Consider the following 24,588-nt stretch of genomic DNA (forward strand, 5'->3'; position numbering starts at 1 on the left):
GTGTGAGTACAGAGTAACAGTCTGCTTCTTGCATGAATGATGAACTCCTGTATATGGGATCGATGTTTACTGTATTCAGCCTGATGAGGGCAGTGTATTACAGCGTTGTTGCACAGCCTGAGAGATGTGTTAATCTAGCACATTCTCCACCCTGAGGAGAACCCAGCCTGAAGTGAATATTGGGAGCAGATCGAAAAGCCTGCTTTGAAGCATCATCCTGAGTTATTACTGACATCGGGAAGAACAGTGAGACAGAGGCTGCGAACACTTTTATATCCGCTGGCAGTTTTACAGTGGATGTGACTGCCAGTGTATTATACAGTGTTACCCCTCCTCTTCTCTCTCTCTCTCTCTCGCTCTCCCTCACTCCCTCTCTAAGTGTTTCTGTGATATGTGGATTGTGTTTGCTTCTCCTATGCACAGATGTTGTGTTGTCTTGTGTAGTTATTGTCTGCCAAATGACTGCTGAATGTGTGCAGAAGATGGAGCACTAAACAGATTTTCAGTGTTTTCTTTTCTTTTTTTGCACGAGCTTTAAATTGCTGCCTGAGTCGCAGCCCCTTTGTTTTATGTAAGCAGATTCATGCACATACAGCACCTAGACAGACAAGTAATTGCGGGAATATGGAGCATCTCGACTCGTATCTATGAGGTTCGACATTGATGAATAAATAATGGAACGTCCTTTCAAGTGCATCTTTGAACAGTGTTGAAGTTTTTAACCCCATGAAAACCGAAGACAGCTACGGTCTCCCAGACTGTAAACCTCTTATTCTCGCCCTACAAACTCCGCCTTTCTCCTTCGACGCCCCCACCCGGGGAAGAATGCCCCCCACTGGGTTTTCTTTCATCAGGGTGTAATATCAGTGAGTCACAGACACAAAGGTCTCTCACACACACATGCGCAAATATACATAAAGCATGCTTCGTATGGCTCTGTGGTCCCTTAAGGGGAAGTTTTTGGAAATGACACCCGAGACAGCTGCGCCCTCCACAACCCATTCATTTGTGTCTTCATGAGCACATTTGTCATATTAAGAACTGATATATAGGACTACGAGAGTTAAAATTCTGGTATAATTTTGGCTGCATCTATGAAAAACAGCTGAACTGTGCTGCATAAGCGATGACATTGACAAGTAGCAGCCATTCAGATGAGTGGGTGATTCATATATCATTGTTACTTACAGCTTGAGCTTCAACCTGGCCTCCCAGTTCTCCATCCCAAATCCTATCACAGCGATTCGGAGGAGAAAGCCACTGAATGAAACTGTTTGATATATGGCTCCGTTCTTTCAATGTTCTCACGTCATTACAGAAATACTGCCATGAAAACACATTTATCAAAAGCATCAAATCATCTCTCTGCTCTGTCATAATAAAACCATTACTTTTCTGTGAAGATCTATAGTTTAAATAGTGTTCAAATAAAGAATTTCTTATTTTATGTAAAAAAAAAAAAAAAAAAAGCAGATATAGGGGAACACAGGAATCCATGTGAATCCTTGGAAAAATGAATATTCAAATCAGACAACAAACATTCACCTCTCTTTCCATCTGACAGACAGATTTGAGGCCATCATGTCCAGATTGTCATCACCAGTCCAGAAGGAAATAAAAAAAAAAAGTGAGGTGGTCTGACCTCCATTTGGTGATTAGACCGCTCCATTACAGAAGGAGTTTTATATATGCTGCTCCCTCTGCCTGGAACCTTCTGCAGTTTGATTTAAAATCGTAATTGGGTCTTTTTCGGAAAAATCTGCTCTTGTGGCTGCTGACATTTATGGGTATTTTAAAATCTTGATCTGTTAACCTCATTAAGTTTCATTATGTTTTTGACTGGTCTTATTTATCTTTATGGTTTTAGACAGACGGTGCAATTTAAGTTGCTGCGGCCGCAGCGGTGACCACGCCCCCTCAGTCACAGCAGCCATTCCCGAAGAGGAGCCCGCGCAGCCCACTTTGCATAAGAGCGAAACAAGAAACAGGCTGCGTAAAGTAAACTTATTTCATTAATATATGTTTATGTTAATAGTATGGTTTTTATCAGAATGCTCTTCCGGTATTTGATGACACGTGACAACTGTCACCGCCCGTCGTTTAACAAACTGAACTAGCAAAGATAGTTTTGGCTACAACAACAACATCAACAACCAAAAACGCTCTGGCTACGTCCGAAATCGTTTTTAAAGTGAATTTAAGTGAATGAATGAAGAGTGAAGATATTTCGGACACAGGTCCGCGACGGTTTTTCGCTGTGTCTTTCTCTGAGAACATCTTTAGAGTCACGACATGCCCGGGTAAAACAGCTAGCTGCCGCGGCTAACACTGGCTCTTCATTTTAGTACAGGTATTTAGCTAGTTAGGTAGCTAGCATGTGAAGCCCTATTAAGCTAAATAAAGGAGATGTTTGTCACTGTAGTTTAGCTTGTGTTTAAGTGTGCACTGCATTTATTTACATCAGCAGCTTCTACTTCAGAAGTACTTTAGCACTGTTGTTGCTCTAGCTAGCTGGCTGAGTTTTGGTAAGGGTCGCTGAGCCGGCTAAGAGACTGACTGAAAGGCAGCAGCCAGCAAAGGTATGTGACAACTACACTGTCATGAAAAGTGTCAAATATAAAATGTTATTAGGAAAAATGCTATTATGGAATAAAAACATCTGTATTTGAAAGGTTTGAACTTTTGGAAAAAAAAAAACAATGTCTGTAATGAAATAAAGAATTTAATTTAAATGAATACATTAATTGTTTCAAGACCTGTTGATTAATTTATATTATATATTTTAATGCAATGCAAATTATTCATTTCATACTTTATATAATATATTCTTTTAATATCTGGGCTCCATAAAGAGAACAATTTGAACCTTTCAACTCTTTAAAAGTACAGCTTAACTTCTATGATGCTTGGATCTGGTAAATCAGGGATTGGCTCACCATCATCACTTACATCAGGTGTAATAGTGTTTTGTGTCTGATTGATTAACAATTTATTGATTGATTATTGTCATTCCGAGACTTCTTTGGGTTGTTCTATGTGGATTTTATAACTGGCCCTTTCTGACTGATCATTGCTGCCACTGGTAATCAATACAGTATGACACAATGTGTCTTGTTTATTGTTTATCATTTGCAATCCCCTTTACAATGGCTAAATCCTTGGCCATCATGATTATTGGTGTGCTGTTAAACTCAAGCACAAAATTGTCAAACATTTTCACATATCTGCTCAAATGTGAGGATTTACTGCTGTTTTTCTGTTTTAAAATGATCGTAAATTCAGTATCTTTAAGCTTTTGACTGAAGGTTGGGTAAAACAAGACATTTGAAGATGTCACTTGTAGGTTTTGAGAAATCGTGATGGTCATTTTTCACAATTTTTCCTGCATTTTACACAGATGACATAAATTGAAATATAACCGATGATAAAAAAATAATCCCCTGCTAAAAAACATAACCCATCCTGTTTTGTTTCCATGCTGAGACAAGTGAATAATTAGAGACACTACAGGGCACCTGTCATGTACATTTGGACCCCTAATGCCTTTGCATTCAGGTCTGTACTGTGTCATTGGCCCCTTTTTTCTTTTGGGGCCCACTGAATGTAACCCCCCTGCCATGACTACAATCAGACAATTAAATTCATAGAACCTCTAACCCTTCATAAACTCAACCTCTCTCTCTCTCTCTCTCTCTCTCTCTCTCTCTCTCCCTCCCTCTCTCTCTCTCTCTCTCTCTCCCTCTCTCTCTCCCTCTTGCTAGAGTGCTGGAGTCGGAGGCGCTCTTCGGGTTTTGCCAGTGCGCACCACAGCATCGGCTCGCATCACTCAGTACCGGCTGTTGCTGCGCCCGGAGCACCTGCAGGCGCAGAGGGAGGTAAAAAAAAAAATAGAAACGGGGCGGCGGAAGAGAGAAGAGAGTCTGAGGGAGGACATTTGTGACCAGACGAAAGAGAGAAGAGAAGGAAGAAGAAAAAGAAGAAGAAGAAGAAGAAGAAGGGGCCGGACCGGCGGGAGGAGCGCACCATGGCCTCAAAGGAGACCACAGCAGCGGGCTTTGTCAGCGTCAGCAGGGAAATCACAGGTGAGCCCAAACAGGAGTTTTTTTTTTTTTTTTCGGGAAAGTGTGTTTTAACCTTTAAGCATCCCGAGAAGACAGGAGGAGGAGGAGGCAGAGCTGTTATCAGACGCGTGCGGTGAGTTTTTCTTTACTCGGCTGCTCTTTAAACCGCCGCTTTCCAGTGCGTTTGATTTGAAAGGAGTTATCATCGCAGGCGAGCGCTGGAAATGTCTCCCCAGGCAAAAAGCAGAGTTAATGGCTGTTGAAGATTGTAAACCCCTCCGATCTCCGCAACCGAGAGTGTTCACTTTTGGATTGATTTGGCATAAAGAGCTGCATGGCACATGCGTCCTGTAGTGCTGTCAGAGAATTTATTTTTTTTTGATAAGTGTTAAGCATGTGTGTCTTTGATGTGTTTATTCATTAGGAGTTTTCATCTCTTTCTCCTCTCTGCTCCCTGTGTGCGTGGGAGTTATTGTGCGACTGGGAGCGCTTTGCGTGCAGCATGGGTTCAGCTGCACACAGGCTGAGCCTCTCTGCCGGGGAGATTGGACAGCACAATACACACACACACACACACACACACACACACACACTCACACTCAACATGTTTGGATGATAAGGTGCTAAAGAAGGTGTGTCTCTCTCACTGCTAATTATCCTGACGTTAAATCCTGCTGTTTACCAGCTCAACCTGGTCAAGCCCCTTCTGTCTGGCCTGGTGATAAAAGCCAGTCAGCATTAGGCCATTACCACACCTGTCAGTGGAGGACTAGATGAGGGGGGGTTCACAAGTAAATCCATCAAAGTGTCAAGAGAGCAGTGAGGATATGAAGGAACTGAAGAGGAAGAAAAGGGGCTTTCCCCCCCCTCCCTCCTGCCTTGTTTCACTCCTTTGGGAGCAAATGCAGAGGTCACACCAGCAGGCCTTAAGGGGGGGGGGGGGGGGGCACAGAGTGTGTTAAAAGGTTTAAGTGATTGGGTCTTACCCAGCTTAACGTCAATAACTCTGTGTTTGTCTGCGGCTGATCCTTCAGTCGATCTGCTGGTGTGATCCACCACCACCCCTCCCATCCCCATCCCCGTCCCCACACCATCCCATCCCTGCCTCGTCCTCCCTGCATCTGCCGCGGCTCACTCAAGTGTGAGAGCCAACTTCATGGTTGTTGCTGGATGTGGAAAGTGAGAATTATGAGTGTGTGCAGCGGTGAGAGAGTCTGGAGACGGACACAATGGAGCATCGTGACACAGCATGACACTTGTATCTCCATCAGGCGGGCTCCATGAGTGCATATTTAGCATGGGTGGCCCCCGCTTGAAATTGTGGACTGTGAATATCACACAGCTCGCAGGCATATATGTGTGTGTGTTTGCAGTCTGGAGATATAGGTTGACATTGTGTTTGTGAGCAGCAGTCGGATTGTTATGGAGGAGGCCTGTGGTGCGGTTCAGTGCGCTTCAGCAGGGTCGCCTGGCATGGTGGAGTAGAGGCCCCCGAAGACTGCAGCTCTTGATCTTGTGTTTGGCTCCATTGAGATGAGCTGGGCTGCTTTTTTTTTTCTTTTCTTTCTCTGAGGCTAAAAATAGCCCAGTTATGAGTCCTCTTCAGCTAGAGGTTGTGTGTGTGTGTGTGTGTGTGTGTGTGTGTGTGTGTGTGTGTGTGTGTGTGTGTGTGTGTGTGTGTGTGCGTGCGTGTGCGTGCACGCACGCACGTGTGTCTGCCTGTCCTCATGTTTGTGTTGGTGTCTTTGTAGCTGTCTCTGTGAAGCTTCACCCCTGTGCGGCTGACTTTAAAGGAATAATCCACCAGTCTCTCTCCCAAGACATGGTGACAGCATCGTGGTGACATCACTGGGATTTGGGCACAGTTTCTGATTCACAGCTACATACAAACAGAACACACATTTGAATGGAAGATCGCAAACAAAAGCTCAAAGATAACACAATCCAAAGGAGCACATCCAAAAAGTGTCCCCTGCCAGTGTCCTAAATCCAAGTCCTAATGCTCTGATGTCCAGCTGACTTTACTAATGACAGTCACTGTAATAGAACAATTTACAAGTGGGTGACAAATATAAAACAAACCCAACATAAAATGTCTTATTAAGGTTTGTTGCCACGACAATCCTCCAGAACAATGCAATCAATCAATCACAGAACAATCACTGCAGCTTGGCACTGTTAATGTGTCTGGAGCTCGACTGGAGGGTTGAACCCTTTTATTCGTTGTCAAAACAATCTCCACTCAAGGTCCACTTACTTACTTTTGTCACTTTTGACTATAGGTCTGCAAAGAACGATTGTATTCATTAATCTGTTGATTATTTTCCTGATGAAATTTCATCAAAGGACTTCAGTGTGTGATTTAGATATGCTGCGTTTCTGAGAATATTTTGATTAATTCTTGAAGCCTACTTTTACATCAGGCTAAAAGAATAAGCAAATATTTTACATCTATTTGGCATTTTTGCTAAAAAGATTTACTTTAACAATCAATTATCGAAACAGTTTTAGATTGATTTAATGTTGTTCGATTAATCAGCTAATTGTTTCAGCTCTACCTTTGATGGTATCACATGGTCTTCATCATCTGCTGAATTTGTCATGTAACTGCAGATGTTCAAACTGCAGATGTTTACGGCTTACTTTCTTAAAACAATCATCTTGATTTTGGGTTTTTTGATTTATTATTATTTATTATTTGAAGTGTTTTGCAGCTTGATTTTTTGTTGTGAAGAAGTTTAATTTGACTTTTGTAAAGTGCTCTCCAGATATAAATAATAAACATTATTAGTACTGTGATCACTTTTAGGGCTTATCGTCCATCTTGATCCTGACAGTTCATTCTTGACCTTGAGTAACTTTTACCTGTTGATTCAGTTAAAAGCTCCAGGAGTAAGTGAGACCTTGAATGAAGATTGCTTCATCGACTGCTGTTTTCAAGGTTGAGAATAAACCATCAAGGTCTCTGCTGTGTTTTGATGATGATGCCGTCTGATACACCGCTCTGATACTGACTGTATGAAGTGAGCACAGTGTCTCTGTCAGTGTCATTATGAAATTCATTGTTTTTGCTGTCACAGCAGTCTGCTGACTCAGTTTTTAGCGGCACGAAAATCCTTTGGCCCACGTTACCTTACATACAAATGATTCCCACAAGTTCTACATAGTGCAGTGTAAAGATGTAAAAGTTTGGGGAAGTATTGTGCAGGTAATCTGCATCAGAAATGACACAGAATTGAGTTATTAGTTATTTCGGTATCTAGAGAGAGAAATTTGACTCGTATATCCCTAACTTTCAAACTTCCCAAACATTCAGTCTATATTTGTCATGTTTCTTAGGGATGCGCCCGTCAGATACACTTGATCGGTCTCACCGCCTTGATGAGGGCAGGAGGTTTTAGCCTGATCCACATTAGTCACTGCTGTCCTAGTATTCACTGTTTCCACTTTTATACTCTTGCATTGCGCTGTTGGTAGAATTTTGAGCACCATAGCAACCACTTGTGCACAACATTTTCTTATTTATCAGTATCTGCTGACGGTTACTTTTCACTGTAGTCACTTGAACAGCTTTGTCACAGCAGCAGCCACATTGTTTTCTGTTGTGCTCTGTTCAGTTTTTGTTTGCAAAGTTATTCTTATTTCATGAACAGTAACTCCTGGCTTCGTGTTATAGTTAATAAGTGATGGTTAATAATATCTTACACAAAGAAAAATGACCCATTTGGCTTCATGCAGTGAGGTATAAAGACCTTACCCTTCTCCACTCATTTACTCTGGTTTTACTTTCATGTGTCACCAAGCTGTGCATTTGAATTCATACAGTTCCCCTTTGAAAAGCCTTTCACTGTGTTTTTCTGAGTGCATCTCAGGACAGCGCTTTTCATTTCTGTTATGTTTACATGGTGTAATTAGTGCTCCCGTTTCATCCTTGTCTTCGCTCTGCTCTTCATCTCCAGAGAGCATCAGGAAGGTGATGGACAAGCAAGCTGTTAAGTTCGTGCGAGCCGTCAAGCAGGACACCAGGAGCGGCAAATCAGAGGACAGGATTCTGGTGAGAGACGCCAACACCCTCACTCCTCACACTAATCACCCCCCATCGCTCTGCAGTCACACCAGGTCACCTGAGAGAGATAGTCGTGGTTAAAGGGAGCGTCGTAATGTTTGAGGTGTTGAATATGGAACAGGATGGCAGCGGCTCGTTACAGGCGAAATGGAAATCAATGGAAGTTAATTGCGACATATTGAAAGAGCCGTAAGAAGTCACAGATTACACATCCTGAGACACAACAGATGCGTCTAAAATCAGGCTTAAGACAGATGCTGCCTAAGCAGAGTGAAGTGGACACCATGCCATGGCCTACTGAGTCCATCCTCAGAGTTTATTAGATGTGGCAGGATGGCCTTAATGCCACAGGCAAGAGATCAGTGTGTGTGTGTATGTGTATGTGTGTGTGTGTGTGTGTGTGTGTGACCCTGACGTGGGGTACATACAGCACAGGCATCTATTGTTTTTTTGTTTTCCTGAAGAAACCTGTGTGTGTGTGTGTGTGTGTGTGTGTGTGTGTGTGTGTGTGTGTGTGTGTGTGTGTGTGTGTGTGTGTGTGTGTGTGTGTGAGAGAGTGCATGCCAGAGGGTGTGTGGGCAGCCTGTGATGTGTTCAAGGAGCATGTGCGAGCCAAGGCCACCGCTGCTATTGAGAAATTGTCAATTAGTCAGCCACATTAGTGACTGATCAGTTGCTATGCACGAGAGCGAGCTCATTTCCTCCCATGGAAACAACAAAAAGGACAAGCAGATAAGCAAATCAAAACTATTAATCTGCACTTCACTCAGTTTTTTCCATCTCTGCTGTTCTTTCTCTCTCTCCAACTCCTCCCCCCTCCCTCTATCTCCATCATTACCACCCCTCCCCTCTATTTTTGTCATCTCCTCTCTTTGTTTCCTCTCTCCCTCCCTCCTTATCTGTCCATCTCGATTATTCTCCTCCCCGTCACCACCCTCCTCCTCCTCCTCCTCCTCACCACCACCACGCCAGTTGCCTCTCGCTTTCCCTCCGTCTCTCCCCTTTATGCCCTTTCCTCTTCCCTCCATCTTTACTCAAACCTGTAAAAGGGTATTGAGCTCCTCTTTCCATCAGAAGCAATTCAATTAGGTCTCTGCCTTACAAGAGTTTTTTACTATCCAAATGGGCCTTGGCTGCTGCTGCTGCTGCCACTGCTCCAAATTCTTTCAAAGGAAGGGAGGCGGGGGGGGGGGTGAGAGAGAGAGAGATGGATATAGGCATTCATTCTAGCTCGTTGTCAAGGTCTCCCCCTCTAAAAGGCAATCTTTTCACTCTAATGTATAAATTTGTTTGGATGTATGAAGGGTGAACAGATGAGAGTTTGTAAATAGACTGTTTTTTTCAGTCTCTCTTGTTGTTATGTACAAAAACAGAGTGGCAAGAAAAAATATGTGAACCCTTTTTGAATTACCTGGTTTTATGCGTTGATTGGTCCTAAAATGTTAATATCAACAAATGTAGACAAACACAGTTTCTCTCAGCTCATATCATATAAACTCTGGGCCTGAGTTTTACCTCGCTGATCATTCTGCGTTGTGCATTTTGGAGCTGTCGTTGCTGGACGCTTACTTCCAGGGAGAGTAGCCACAGAACTAAATCGTCTCATTTATAAACACTTTATCTGACTGTGGACTGATGAATATTTAAACTCTTTGAAATCACTTTGTAACCCTTTCAGCTTTCTCTTTTTGTGAGGTGTGTTTCACATCAGCAGATGTTTCTCTTCATTTCCTCCAGGACTCCAGGTTTGAAAACTCCTGACTCCAGTTAGCTTTTGTTCATCTCATTAGCCGAGGGCTTCACAAACTTTTTCCAGCATATACTGTGAGTGATGTATTCCAGATGGACTATAGACTGTATATAATGATGGACGTAGCCTCCATCATGTCACCAATCGGTCTCTGAAGAGCGGTTTTGAAGCTCAGAGCGGGCTGCGCCGCCGTTGACAGCTTGGCAGAGCCTGACTCCACCTAACTCCTAGCTAATCAAAGCAGCCACGCTCGTAATTATGCCTAACTTTAATTAATAAAATTTAAAAGGGTTAATTATATAAAAATCCACCCCCTGTACAGTTGTCATGAAGGAGGAAATAAGCTGTAGAGACCGAGCCTCAAAGTGGCCATTCGAACAACTGCACTTTTTAGTGTTGGCTTCATTTTTCAGGCCCAGAGGTTGCTGCTTGGTATGGACAAGAAGCGTACAATTATTTATGTGTTAATAGTTAAAATAGATTTTAACAAAAATTTTTGGACAAAAATCTACATAAATGCAAGTAATTCCAAAAGGTTCACTTACTCTCTCTTGCCACTAATTCTTCACCCATGCTTGCAAATATCATACATGCTTCTTAAAGTAAATTGAGTGTTCTGGGATTGCTCTCTAATACGGAGCTGAAGTTTAGTCTTGAAAATCATTTTTCTAAGCCTGAAGGCTTAGGCGAGGCCTTCTCTTACCTTTATCCTCACTTTCATGTGGACCCCCCCCCCCCCCACACGGCTGCAATAGATTTAGCAGGTCAAATCTGTACAGGATTGTAGCTTTCATCTCAATTCCTCTGCTTTGTTTAGGTTGCGGAAAGAGGAGTTTTTAACTATGTTGTATATAGTGTTTCTTTACTATTCTATCCATGAAAGTCTTTGTTCTACATCTTGCTCTTTCTTTGTACCCCCGTTTTCCCTGCGGAGACTGCTGGTATGTAGCTGTCTGTGTGTGTTGACTGTACCAGCCATCATGCTGCAACACACACACACACACTCAAACACAGACAGACACACACACACACACACACTCATAGGGTTGTCTCCCTCCACCCATCTCAGACAGACCCAGGGAGGGCTCAGCATGACATCCAAACAGCACCCAGGGCAGTTTGTTGGAGAGCATCAACATGCATGTTCCCCTCACTTGGTGCACGCACACACACACACACACGCACACGCACACACACACACACACACACACACACACACACACACACACACACACACACACACACACACACACACACAGTTTGACATGTGCAGGAAGCATCTACACAGAAACACATGGTTCAGTGCATCAAACTTGCATACCGCATACACACTCTTACAGCCATTATTAGATCACCCTATTTGAAGATTAGAGGCAACTCAGAAACAAAGCATCTTCAAAGGGCAGAGAGAGGGGAGAGAGAGACAGAGGGGGAGGAGTGAGTGGGTGTGATTGGAAGAAGAGGGGTGGGCATCCCACTAGAGGAAAGGGAATGGAGGAAGGAGTGAAGTGGGAGAGGGGAGGAAGGAAATCTCTGATGTGGTTTGATGCCCCAGTTGCCGATTTGTTTCTTCCGCCACTTATTTATCCTGATCGGTCGCTCCGTTTTCTCCTCTGTTGACTCCGCGGTTCCCTCTAATAATGAGCCTATTACTGGCTGAGACGGCCACTGTTTGACAGTCCTGAGCACGCTTGTGCTTATTTCCACTTAGTTCCTGCAGTTACGTGGAAGTCCCCGCTCGTGAAACTCCACTGGGACTGAGGTTTGAGGTCAAGTTAGTGCTGTGCATGTAAAGATACGGTGGTTGTTGTTGTGTGCTTAGTGGATGTGCAGGTTTGGGGGATGGTTACAGCTGGGATGATATTTAGAAAAGTTGGAAGTAATGTATAATGATTCTCCAAATCCAGTTTGGTTCATACCTCTGCGTTTTTTTGTGCCAGGGGGGATTAACTAAAAATAATTGAGAAATGAAAAAGGAGTTTTTTTACATTAGTAAAGAAGGGAGAGCTCAACAGGCTGCACCTGCAGCAGTGGCAGCAGGTTGGTGTTTGGGGTGTTGCGGTTCCGTCGTCCTGTATTGTGGTATGAGATCGTGTATGTTTGTATCTCGGTTTCAGAATCTTTACACCGATGGTCAACAGTCACTTTGAAAGTTGCTTTGTTCCACATAAAATCATTCATGCATGAAACTCTTTAGTTACTTAACATGATACTTTATGTTCTTATTAGTAAGTAAATGATGATTCACACCCTTTGAACAGCCTCTTCCTTCTGGGCGAAGGGTCATAGTCACAAAGTATAAAAGAGAGCATAGTGTAGTGTAGTAACACTGCATAGAGGCAATGTTTAATTCATTCATTTTTATTTACCTTGTGCACATGATGTCTGTGCTGTGTTAAATATGCATGTGTAAGATTGATGACTCTTACTGCAAATCAGATTTACTTATGGGTACATATAAAGTAACCTAACCCAGTATGTTTCTTATTAAAGTAATATTCTAGTCATTCTGATCGTTATAATTTCACTGTTGCTGCTTCTAGCATTTTGTTAAAAATAGAGGCCTTCCTATTCTGAACCTGATAATCAAGGAATTGACCGGCTGTACAGTCTCCTGAGATGAACTTGTGTTTTTGTGCTAAATAAAATTGATTTGACTTGAAATTTGTAGCAGCTGGCAGTTAATACCATCCCCAAATGTAGCTGCATGTACTGGATAACTGAGCATTTTGTGACTAAATGAATATAAGTAAATAAAAGTAGTACAAAGGTTATTGCTTTTAAGATTTTTGTAGTTCGTCAGTATCTTTCTTTAAGCTCCCTTTTTTCCTCATGTCCTGAATTCAACCTCATGCATCTAATTTTCCTTTAACTGAGTTGTCTTTGCTTATTTTAATTTTGTTGCCGTTGTTGATCTTTTCTACCTTTTTTTTGTTTGTTTTCAAGCTGCTACATTTCTTTTACTCCTGTGGGTTTGTTTTAACTTCATCTGCATGAATTAGCGTTTTCAATCTTCTCTCCATGCGTCTTTTTAATTATTGAATTTTTATCACTCTTTGGGTTGTTAAATTGCTTCTGTTCCTCGGTGCTCTGTCCAGTGTAAACTACATCATTGACTTGTGCTTAACTGGTTTATCCAGACACTGAGGTAATTCCCTGCTGCTAAAACTTTGACTGCATAGTTAGAACTCTGACATTCGACTACTGACGTTAAATTGGTTGTATAATGTTGTCTGTGGCTGTGGAGCCAACTTTCCAAACTTTCTATACAAACACAGTCATAGGGTCTGAAAGATGTGCATGTACCAGGCAGAGATGGTCGAATGAAGACATTTTAATGGTTGCATCATGGGAAATGTAGCAGCTTTTGAAGCTTAATCCATATTTGAGACAAACAGCCGGGATGTCTTGTCTCCTGTTGCATCAATTTTTATGCTTTTTTGTCTCTTGTGCTTCAACTTTATGGAGGCGCATCAATAAAATATTTCAACCTGTGTGTCACTACATTAAAGGAGTCACAAATCTTAGAGGCTGCAAACGTCAAAGCTGTGGAGATGATCAACAATTAAAAGTCTTTTCAGACTCGCTCTAGTATTTGCTTTTGTCTTCTGAGTTACTGGGGACATGTAGCCAGGACTTCCTGTAACAGTATTGATACTGAGCAGATTGTCCTCAGCCATTCTGCCTCTTTACACCTTTTAAAAATGATTCAAATAAATCAGTCTGACAAGGGAAGAGGACAGTGGAGCTTGATAGCATACACAACATGGGAAACCAAATCTACATTGCTTCATTTTGGGCCTTAAGCTCCAGCTCCGTCTCACTGAACTACACAGAAAAAAGCACAGTGTACCAGAACAGTCTGCAATTAAGCGTCCACTTTTTCATTCATCGATATAGGGGAGACCGGGGACGGTTGTAACACGGGTCAGTTGTAATACTTCCAATTTCTCCGAACAAGAACGAGTTACGAATCCGCTGATTCACTCTACACATGCTCAGTTTGAAGCGTAGCACCATGTGGCAGCCAGTTTTAAAAACTAATTCTGAGGTAAAATTCATTTATTTTTGCGATATCATTGCCTGCTTTGTAGTTAAACTCCACAAACTTAAATTTGAAAAGTTTTGGTTTAGATGTCTTTCATGCAAGTTGTCAGTGCTAATGTTTTAGCGGTTAGCTTTTAGGTGAGCTACTTCATGGCTACAAGAGTCTGGGTTAGTTGTAACAACAATACAAGGTCACTTGTCACAAGCATTTGAAGCTGATTTTTGTACGTTTTGTTCAGTTTTATTTTGTTCAATCACTACTAAGACTGACGGTTAAAAAGTAATTTATGTGTTGAATAAAAAACTTCAAATATCAAATTTTTTTAATAATTCTTCTATCAGAGCCCCAGAATATGTTACAACTAACCCGGACTATGAGGTGAATTGGAACATTTCACTCCTTGTGTTTGAGGATAAACCATGTGTTTCGGTTTGCAGAGACACTTACACCATTTATTAGCAGACACATGTAACTAGTTATGATTTGAACACACTGGCTAAAAAGAGCTCCAAGATACAGACAGACATGTCAAACCGTCCCTGCTCTCCCCTACACATGTACGGCCAATTGATATGAAGGTGTTTCCTTGTTAGATCTGTTAACTGTAGATTTGTAAATTTGAAGACGGATTTCATTGACACTGTGGTAAAATTCCTCCCTTTGGTTTTCTTACAATATAAATCATAATCAATTAGTGACCACTGAATCGATAAGTATTGTAATTTACTTCTGTTGAATCCTCCTTCCCTCATCGTCCCTAATCTATTTCAGTTACTGATTTGCTACATTTCCCTGAACACCTTTTGACAGCTCTCGGAGAATGTGCCTGAACACCTCAAACTTGTGCAGAGAGCAACCACAGCACACTGCCAAGACACAAATGTGGTCCTGAACAGACTGCAAAGATTTCCAAAGGCTCTTTGTCTGGCATTTATGACTTCATCACCACCGTTCAATGAAGCCAGACAGAAGCGATTTGCGGAGGAAGAATGGTGGCGACTCCCATACCAAGGTCCCAGTCTAGATTCACTGTTTACAGTTCGTGTTTTGGTCTCCTGAGCCTGCAGGACAGTGAATACATGATCACCAAGGCTAAAATTGGGCCAGTTTTGAACTCGACTAAAAAAATCATGCTCGGTGGTTAAGCAAAGTCAAAAGCGAGCGACACTCGTTGAATTGCATAATCAACTCGTGCATTTTAAACGGTGAAACTGGGCCTCGCTTCCGGCTCAGATGACACTTTGTTGCGGAGAGGCTCCAACTGTTCACTGGACTGTGAAAGAAAGCCGAGCACAAAGCAATAACGCTGAGACAACCCGTGCTGGCGGCAAGAATCCTGCATTCTTTCCCTCTGTCAACAACGCTCCCATTTTTCTTTTTCTTTTTTTCTTTTTTTTTTTGTGTAATATGCTTGCGTAATGGAGAACATTACCCCTGCATCATCCTCATTCTTCCCTCCGAGATGCTCGGCGTGGAGTTGTTCTCTCTGCACGTATAGGTGGGATTTACCATCTGACGGTGCGTGGCGAGAGATCTGTGCTGTAATTAGGACTGTGCTTTCTTTTGATGACCATAACACATGTTGATAGCCTATGGCGGAGAGTCTATGAAGTGTGACTGCTGACCCCCCCATGAGCATGAGAAGGAGCTAAGAAGTTTGATTGAGCGTTTGAAAGGCCACTCAAAGTATCTCTGCCTCCGTTTTATCTCTCCATCCTATTCATTTCCTCTCTCTCTCCTCTCCTCCCTCCCTCACTCTCATTATGTCCATGGTCCTCTTGTATCTTCCCCTCCCCTCGCTCCCTCTCTTCTTTTCTCACCCATTTTGGCCTCTCCCACACTTGCTGCTTGTGTCTTTTGTCTTTTCTCTCCTCCCCTTTTTTTCCCTCTCATCCCATTCACCCATTCTCTACCACTCTTCCCTTATTCCTCCACACTAATTTCTTCCTCCCATCTCTAGCACAACCCTGCAACCTCTTCCTATTATCTCCCTGTTTTTCTCCTCTTTTTTTCTCCTGCTTTTAAGAGGTCCCTTGGGTTTCAGCGCACTTGCTTGCCATCTCTTTGATTTAGGAGCGTTGGACCGGTTGGATTTTATGTGAGAATCTGGAACAAGATTTTTTTCTTTTTTTTTTTTTTGAGCTTTGCATTTCTTTCCTCTCATGTGGCTCCATCTCTCCCTCACTCTCTTTCAACCACTCTAAAGTCCACTTATAAAGCGGGACCTGGGGCATCTGTGCTTTCAAAACCCCTCTGTCACTTCCACACACTCAACACACACACACACAAATACACACACACACACACACACACACACACACACACACACACACACACACACACACACACACAAACTGACAGATTAACTGATGGCAGAGTTGTGTTCTTATGATGCTGAGTTCACTTGAATGATGCCTGTGTGTGTGTGTGTGTGTGTGTGTGTGTGTGTGTGTGTGAAGGAGTGTGAGTGTGTGACAGGAAGAGAGAGAGAGAGAGGAGAGAGACAGCCGAGTGTAGTCCAAAGCCAGCTTAGCAAGCTATTGTGCATCATTATACGTGCGTGAGAGTAAAAACTGAGTGTGTGTGCTGCACTGGGATGTCGGACTTATGCAAATGTCTGTATCGGAATGTTTCTGATTTTTGCACTGTGTATATGGTGTGTGTGTATATGGTGTGTGTGTGTATATGGTGTGTGTGTTTTTAAAATGCCCTTGTGGACGAGCCAGAAATACCACGGGTGGCCAAATCTGGCACTGATCCTCAGCTTGTTCCCTTGGAGGCTACGCTGCAACACACACGCATACACACAAGACCCAGAGACACACTTTGATTTGCACCATCTCGTTTGAAGTGCCAGACCCAGAGCCTGACAGCTTATGATTAATATAAGCCCCCGCCCTCTGCCCTCTCGGCTGCGTATGCGCGCAAACACACACGTCCTGAAAGAGATACATTTGTTGTTTTAGCGCACGTACTATACGCGCACTCTCCCTCTGTATGACACACACGCCCTCCCCACCCTCGCAGTCTGCTTCAGGGCTCGGCTGGCTGGCTCTTTGAACTAGTGCATCTGACACTGTGCCATCACAGCAAGGGCACCTCTGCATACCCCCCCCCCCCCCCCCCCCCCCCATCACCACCTCCCCCCACCCCAACCCCATCATCTTCATCTACCAGTCCCTCTCTTTTTAGCCACTTCCCATGACACTTTGTGAGATTGTCACCTGTCGTGACTCCGGCTGACCGGGTCAGAAAGGTCAACCATCTCATCTCGGATGATTTCCTGGCCAGAAAACGATTCTTTCTGCAGATTTCAGGATTTTTGATTGATCCGTGGAGGAATGGGTAACATGAATGCCAGATCAGGGCACAAGATTCTGACTCGTGGGACTCGACTTTAGTTCTGGCTATTTGTGCCAGTTAATGTTAATAGCTGAATAATTTATCCTCATGCCTTGATGCTTCAGAGAGGACCAGTTTCTTGTTAGATCTGTTACCCAGGTTCAGAGAAGATCATTCATCTGCACTGTTTGAGCCTGGACTTTCCGGGAGAGGTTCTACTTTTCTAGGGCGTCACAGCTCTGTCCAAGAGAAACGATAAACAACACTGTGAAAGCCGTACACCCAGTGACGCCCACAATGATAATAAAATGATACAGGAACTGATATTGAACATTATTTACCACATATTTGATTGAAAATTAAATTGAAAGATATGGTGAGAAAGTACTCTCCTTTCATCAGGACTTGGCTTTACTTGAAGTCGACTTCAAAGTAAAGTTCATCTGTATCTAGAAAGGCAGACCAGTTTACCCTAGTTCACATTTAATGATAACTACATTACTATGATAGTGAAAATTGCTTTTTCATCATTCTAATCGAGTGGTTCTCAACCTTTTCCAACTCCACTTGGGCGGCCCACATCTGACTCTGTAACAATACGGAGGCCAAATTATGCTTCCTCAGACTACTTTTTGTTTTAAAGGTCTCATAATGTATGAGGAGGGATTTCCATGTCTTCTTTGATTATAAAGCAGGTCTAGGTTCTATATTAATACTGTTAAAGTTTCAAAGTGCTCCATCCTTGGAGAAATGCACGCAGCCTTTATTCAGAAACTGAGCCTTAAAACGAGCCGTCAGGACTTCTGTACCTTTGTGATGTCACAACAGAGACTCAGAGCCTCTCGTCTGATTGGCTCACTGAAATGTGTGTAGAAAGCTCCACAGTCTACACAGTGAAGGGCTTTAATATGAAGGAGGAAAAAATGATTTTTAAAATATTAATAATTTTGTTTTAAAACATTTAAAAACATTATATAGATTTTTTTTTCGTTCATTTATTCTTTAAAACTTTTTCACCAAAATTTTACTGTTTTGCAAACGATTTGTCGGCCCACTTACAACACCTTCCCACTGGTTGGGAAACACTTTTATAATCATTAAATTATGGTAATGATAACAGATATCTGTTAAGACACATCTGGAAATGAAAGATAATGAAGGGACGACGTGCTGCTGCTCAGCGCAGAATGTCTGGAGAACTTGGTCAAGGTGATTGAAATATTGATGTGGTTAGTTTTAAGTATAACTGCAGGATTCTGACTATTTTTCACTATTTCCTAATGTCATCCGTCAGTACTTCACCGCTCTCTCGGCAGGAGAATGACGTGCACAGGCAGCTAATGCTACATGATCATAAAGCCTCATCCCTCTGCTGGTCTTTGAGAACAGCAAGAAAACTCTTTCCAAGCTAAGTTTTTAAACATCAAAAAATACCGCACCATTTCCCTCCACCAAAAAATAAAAACCCAAACATATTTGGCATAGTGTCAGATGCCGGTTTATGAGGTAACAGCCAACGGTTCATTCTGCAGTTTGGCTAAATCACAAAATAAATGTTGAAACAGCTGTGAGAATGAGTAGCATGCTAACAGCTTTTACAGCCTCTTGATCTTATGGGGGATAATTGGGCACAGGGAGGTTGTAGCGAGGGAGCATTCAAAGTTTTAAAGGGGGGGGACACACACACTGTTGCGATGGTTCAAACCCTCAGATTTTTCCCTTCATGGCTGCACACACCCCCATCCAAGTAGACAAAAAATAACTGGAGTATTGATTGTCTCTAATGATACCTCAATGGGCTGTAAATGATATATCAAGAGAGGAGAAAGTCTACGCAGTGGGCCGCGTTGAGCATCAGAGGATCAGATCGGCACCCGTCAGAGAACCTGCATTATTGATGCCTCTGTTTACATGATGAGACCTTCTGTCAGGTTGCAAGGCTTCTGATGGGAGAGGAAGTTTCTGTCTTTCACTGTCTCACTGTATATGTCATCTCATTTCACTTTTTTTTTTTTCTTTCCTCTTTTGCCTCAATGTCCCATCACCCCCCCCCCCCCCCCCCATCTCCTTTTCTGGATTTATATAACAGAGTTTTCAAACTTGTCAAGGAATGGTGATTGGACTAACAATCTCCTGAGAAGCCCCCTCCACCAGCTTAGTGCAGAGAGATTTTTTTTTTTTCTCAGTGGGGGTATCATTATGTCTCCTCCTTTTTAGTCTCTTGTTTTCATTCCTCATCCCTCTCCTCCGTCTCTTCTCTGTGGGAGTCTGTTATGGATGTCTGCATAGTTAAGACACGAGGCTGATCTGTGAGGCCAGTTTTGCCGGGGGTTGGTAAAGTATAGTTGGAGGGGGAATCTGAGGACTTTATTATCAGGAGGAAAATCTGGTGTCTATGTCCTTCCATCGCCTCCTCTATCTCTCTGCCTCTCTCTCTCTCTCTTTGTATGTTTCATTTTCTTTCTTCCTCTCACCGCCACTCAGCGGGGCGCCATTAGCCATTCAGCGCAGAGAGGCCTTGAGGAATTGAAAGCGACAGAGCAGAAAAAGAATAGAAAAACTGAAACGGGAAAGGAGACAAGGGAGTTGGGGAGGAGGAGGTGGGTGGAGGGCAGGAGGGGATGGAGTGAGGTGTTAAGGCGGGAGCACACCAGACAGGGCACTGTGGCACACGGGGGGGAGACGGAGGGATTAGGGATTAAGGAAGAAGATGGAGGGGAAAATGAGCAGATTTCCATGGTGATGAAGAGAGAAATCAGAGGAATGACGGGATGCAAGGGAGGGAATTATGGACAAGCCAGGAATGGGATTTGAGAAGCAGCTGAAAAAGAGCAAAGAGAAAGTGTGGGCAAGCATTAGAGAGAGAGAGTGCTAGGGAGGGACAGAGATGCACGGTGCATGCATGGGGTATGCTAATTATGGATTTTTGAATTATGAATGAGATTAATTACATAGGCAAATGTGAATATATTCACAATTTTTCTGTCTCTTACGTTTCCCCAGATACTTTTAAATGGTAATGCCTTTCTTTTGGTGAAAGCACACCTCTCTTTTTGCTTACTCTTCCCATCTTCTTTGTCCTCTTTGTCCTCCCCCCGCCTTTATTTTAGCATTAGTTTCCTCTCTGACGCGATGAGGCATCTGTTGAATAAGTGCTACTTAGTTCCATCAACACAACTTCAGCGCGATAAATCGGACTGTCATATGACTCGCAATCTCGCCACAATATTTCTTTCTCACACACACACACACACACACACACACACACACACACACACACACGCGCTAACATCATCATTAGCTTGCTAATGTCTGGAGTGCTTAGCATGACTTACGAGCCATTCGGATGAACTGCAGTGATGATTTGCTCTCTTTTACAGGGTGTTTGTGCTGTGCTATTTTTGCTGTGATTTGCATTTTGCATTTCCTGCTCTGTGACAGAAAAATGAATGTGTTCTCCCCTCAGGTCCTGGCAACATGGAGACTGTATCTCTTTGCTGTCAAAGTGCCCACCAAGGTAAATGTTCCCCCGCTCTCACTGAAATTTTATGGCTTTCACTTGCCAGCCTTGATCTCATGGTAATGCGCAAGAGATGTGACAGAGAAGCAGCCGACTTTCAGAGCAGGAGAGAGGAGATAATGATGATGACTGTGCTGATGATGGTTTAGAATGATATGAGTCTTGATAATGATTACAATGAAGACGATAAGGTGGCAGGTGGCATAAAACTAGTTGAAAGCAGTAGTTAGAAATTTTGGCAATTTGCTTTCTTGCCGAGAGTTGGATGAGAAGATCGATATGCGCCAGCAGCTGGCTGACTCGGCTGATTATGGTTTTACACTTTGGTTTTTGTGCCGATTAAACAAACAAGCTATAATGTGCTAATTACTGAGCTATAGAGATGCTGGTACGCTGATTTAATTACCTTTGGAAAGAGCGAGGTTAGCTCTTTCCCCCCTGTTTTCAATATGTCTTGCGAAGCTAAGCTAAATGGCTGCTGGCTGTAACTTCACATTCATCAACTGAGACGTGTGAGTGGCATCAGTCTACTCATCGAACTCTCCGCCAGAAAGTGAATAAGCGTATTTTTCCAAAATGTCAGACTATTTCTGCAGGGTTTTTCTGTCTGAGTCTTATTTACATCGTTTTTTTTGCTACCATTTTTTGTCAGCCATGGTGAAATTGTACACACCAGAATAATTCCTGGGATCTGGGACAGTGGCGACACCACTACAACAAAATCCAACAGGGAAAGGAACACGAGCGCTGAATTGATCAGACAGGATGTAAACATCTGCTCCGTTTTCTTTTTTTTTTTGAGGCAAATGTGGATTCCAGTTGATCCATCATGGGACAACTGGCAGAATGTGCGACTGAGTGTTTGGAAATTATTTTCTCTTCCAGACGCGGCAGTAGGTCTGAGCAATAGACTGAAGAAAATGATCAGAACAGACATGCTCACCAATGTTGGTTCATTCAGTTAATACTTTCTTCAATGAACGAACTTGTGTCAGTCACGTGCCTCCGGCCCGTCCAACTAACGTTACTCCACATTCACTCAAAGCGGAGCTGGAGATTTGGATGACACAAGTGCAGACACTGAGCCTCAGGCTAAATACACGGTAATATGTTTTAAAATGAAAGTGATGGTGTCCACTCTACTCCGGCGTGTTCAAGCCCCGATAACAGAGACTTAAGGAAACGTTTCTGGACCCATTTTAGTCTGAAAACTTTAAGAGACGATGTGTTTTCAGTCACGAACACCAGCCAGTGGTGAATACAACATGGATACCAAAGGTAACACCATCACTAACTCAACTCAATCACATTACCGAAATTTGAAGAGTGCATGGCTCAAAAAAAGAGGCGGATAACCACCAAAGTAATTATTCTTTAATCATAATAGAGATAAAAGTTTGAAATAATCGTGACATTGATTCAAAGTCCTGTTGCCCGGCCCTACTCAGCGGTTGTTTCTCCATGTCAGCCAAGTCACGGAGGTCCTTCGTTCCCTGGGGACACGTGTAGCACTGATTGTTGCACAGCCTCATTTTGAATCGTATTGTTTGTCCTTGTTTGTCGACTTTCCCATCGCAGGTAGCCAGTCGCACAAAGTTGTGATAGATATATCAGAATTTTACCAAAGCCACAGAGTTGGTCCGCACCCTGTCATTGGTATTTACAGTTAATAGTTTCACTTTTTCCTCTTAGGTGAATTTAACCTTAGGGGTCTTCTGATCGTCTGACTGCTCGTGTTTCTTGACCCATCCGGCCTCTTTGAAGTGTTCATTACCAGATCACAGCAATTACCCTGGTGAATACAATATTGCTAGATCAAGAAAAACGGAAAACAAGTTGTGAGAAGACATAAATTAGATATGACGTGTATTAGACAAGGTGTCACTGGTGTTTCTCTGCTGTTGTCAGGTGGAGGTCACCTTCAACTTCTTGGAAATCAGAGCAATGAACACCTACCCAGAGCACCAGGTGAGAACTATTTTTTCTTTGCCATTTGGTCCTTCACATCAGTGTAAAGTATTATGACAGAAAAATTCATGTCCATACACTACAGGTCGTCATTGACACAGACAAGACCACCTACTCCCTGAGACTGCAGACCCAGGACCAGCTGGATCACATGGTCAGCCACATCAACTACGCCCTCTCCCGAGTGTTCAACAACTCTATTTATGCGTAAGCATCGCCGAGCATCCTCGCCTCGAGTGAGGGGGGGGGGGACAACAAGTCTTTTTGGTTTTGTATCGTCTGTGTTGAGGAGCGAAGACAAGTTGGCCGACGTTAACAGCACTCGACAGTGCTTTGGCAAGTTGGCAGCTTCACTTTCAGGGGCACTTTTCCTCCTCAGCAGCCAAATGCATTCTTGCATTGCTGTAGTTTGCATCCAGCCCATTTCTGTGTCACAGTAGACTTTAACACCCAGCAATCACTGGGATTAAATCGGCCAGCTGACACCGAGTAGGCTGTTACCTTAAGGCATTGTGTCGGCGCTTTTCTTTTTTTTTTCCATTTTCTAAAGCAGTTTATGTAGTGAAAGCAGCGAGCGGGACAACACACAGTCACTAACGCAGCTGTAGACTCAGGCCTCCAGTCAGAAAGCCTCTCGCACACAGCTGAAGCCTCGATAGAGTTGAGTTCAAGTTCCTGAAATGTTGTTTTGCCATGGTCATGTGGATGTACGTGTGAGCAGGCAAGCAAGACAGAGTGTATTCCCTCATCTACAATTTCTAAGAGCAATGGGATTGACTCTGCTCCGGCTATTGACCTGCACAAGGCTATCTCCGCACTCTATCATCTTTCAGAATGGCTCTTTTCCATTAGGGCCATGCCGGATGATTGCTTCCAGTGAGGACATTTAAACAGAATAAAGAGAGAGGGGAGAACAGAAGTTGTGGGTTTGATTGTGCAGCCTTGTAACTGATTGGTGCCGCCGCATTGAGGCACATAATGCAGATAGTATCGAGACAACGTGCACGTACGCTCGCGCTCCAGGGCCGGATGATGATTGTCGAGATGAGGTGGGGATTAAGGTCACGGATGTGGTGAGGTGTTGTGTGTGTGATTTGTTGACAAATGGGATTAAGGATGGTGTGTGTTGAATGCAACAGTAGAGCGGTGTAATCCTATCAAAAAGCCAAAGCAGGTACAGCACAGTATTATGTACGAACACAGTATTTACTTTGTGTGGACTGGACTCTTGTCTGCTTACTGGATGCGTTTTTATTTAAAAAAAAAAAAAATGTATAGGAGAACAATCAGAAAGCTGAGGAGTGTGTTTCTTCTTCTATGATTACAGTGGCGGAAGCTTCAAACAGAGTTCCAAGGACCCAATTTTACAGTTCATGTAGGATTTGTTCACGACCAAGGCAATGTGACAACCAGTTTCAAACTTGGACACGTTGACTCACCGTCCATCTGATTTCTGACTGGAGCAGCTATAATAAAAAAAACAAGTCTGCTGCAAATTGGCATTTTGCCAATGCAAATGAGACTGATATTATTTAAGACTATTATGCAATTGTATTTAGTTTCCTACCCATAAGCTAATTTTAGCTCTTTAACTTTTTTGGCAGGCATATTTCACTGGAAGTTGTCTGAGAGTGTATTTTTATTTTGCAGTGTGAAAGCTTGCAGAGAGTTGGGAGGGTCACACTCATTTAATCACACACACCTGGGAGCAGCCTCGTATCGCTGCACTGTCTCTTGGGCACTGAAGTGCTCCACTTAAGCAGCTGGGAGTTCGGTGTCTTGCTTAAGGGCACTACAGCAGCAGCTTAGGGAAGGGAAAGCATAATATTTACC

At 43.0% G+C, this 24,588-nt stretch overlaps 1 protein-coding gene across 2 annotated transcripts in view; it reads left to right on the forward strand.

The window, feature by feature from the left end:
• Positions 1–2,041: 2,041 nt before the first annotated feature.
• The window catches only part of carmil3 (capping protein regulator and myosin 1 linker 3), an 88,438-nt gene continuing 65,891 nt past the window's right edge, over positions 2,042–24,588 (forward strand). For both annotated transcript variants that reach the window (XM_056392330.1, XM_056392331.1), the window contains exons 1-6: positions 2,042–2,579; positions 3,762–4,082; positions 8,021–8,115; positions 20,734–20,784; positions 22,696–22,755; positions 22,841–22,962. In XM_056392330.1, the coding sequence (XP_056248305.1) occupies positions 4,025–4,082; positions 8,021–8,115; positions 20,734–20,784; positions 22,696–22,755; positions 22,841–22,962 (386 nt within the window). In that variant the 5' untranslated portion in view covers positions 2,042–2,579; positions 3,762–4,024. The remainder of the gene's footprint in view (positions 2,580–3,761; positions 4,083–8,020; positions 8,116–20,733; positions 20,785–22,695; positions 22,756–22,840; positions 22,963–24,588) is intronic.

Source organism: Seriola aureovittata, chromosome 12, assembly GCF_021018895.1.
Source record: "Seriola aureovittata isolate HTS-2021-v1 ecotype China chromosome 12, ASM2101889v1, whole genome shotgun sequence".
Classification (NCBI taxonomy): Eukaryota; Metazoa; Chordata; class Actinopteri; order Carangiformes; family Carangidae; genus Seriola; species Seriola aureovittata.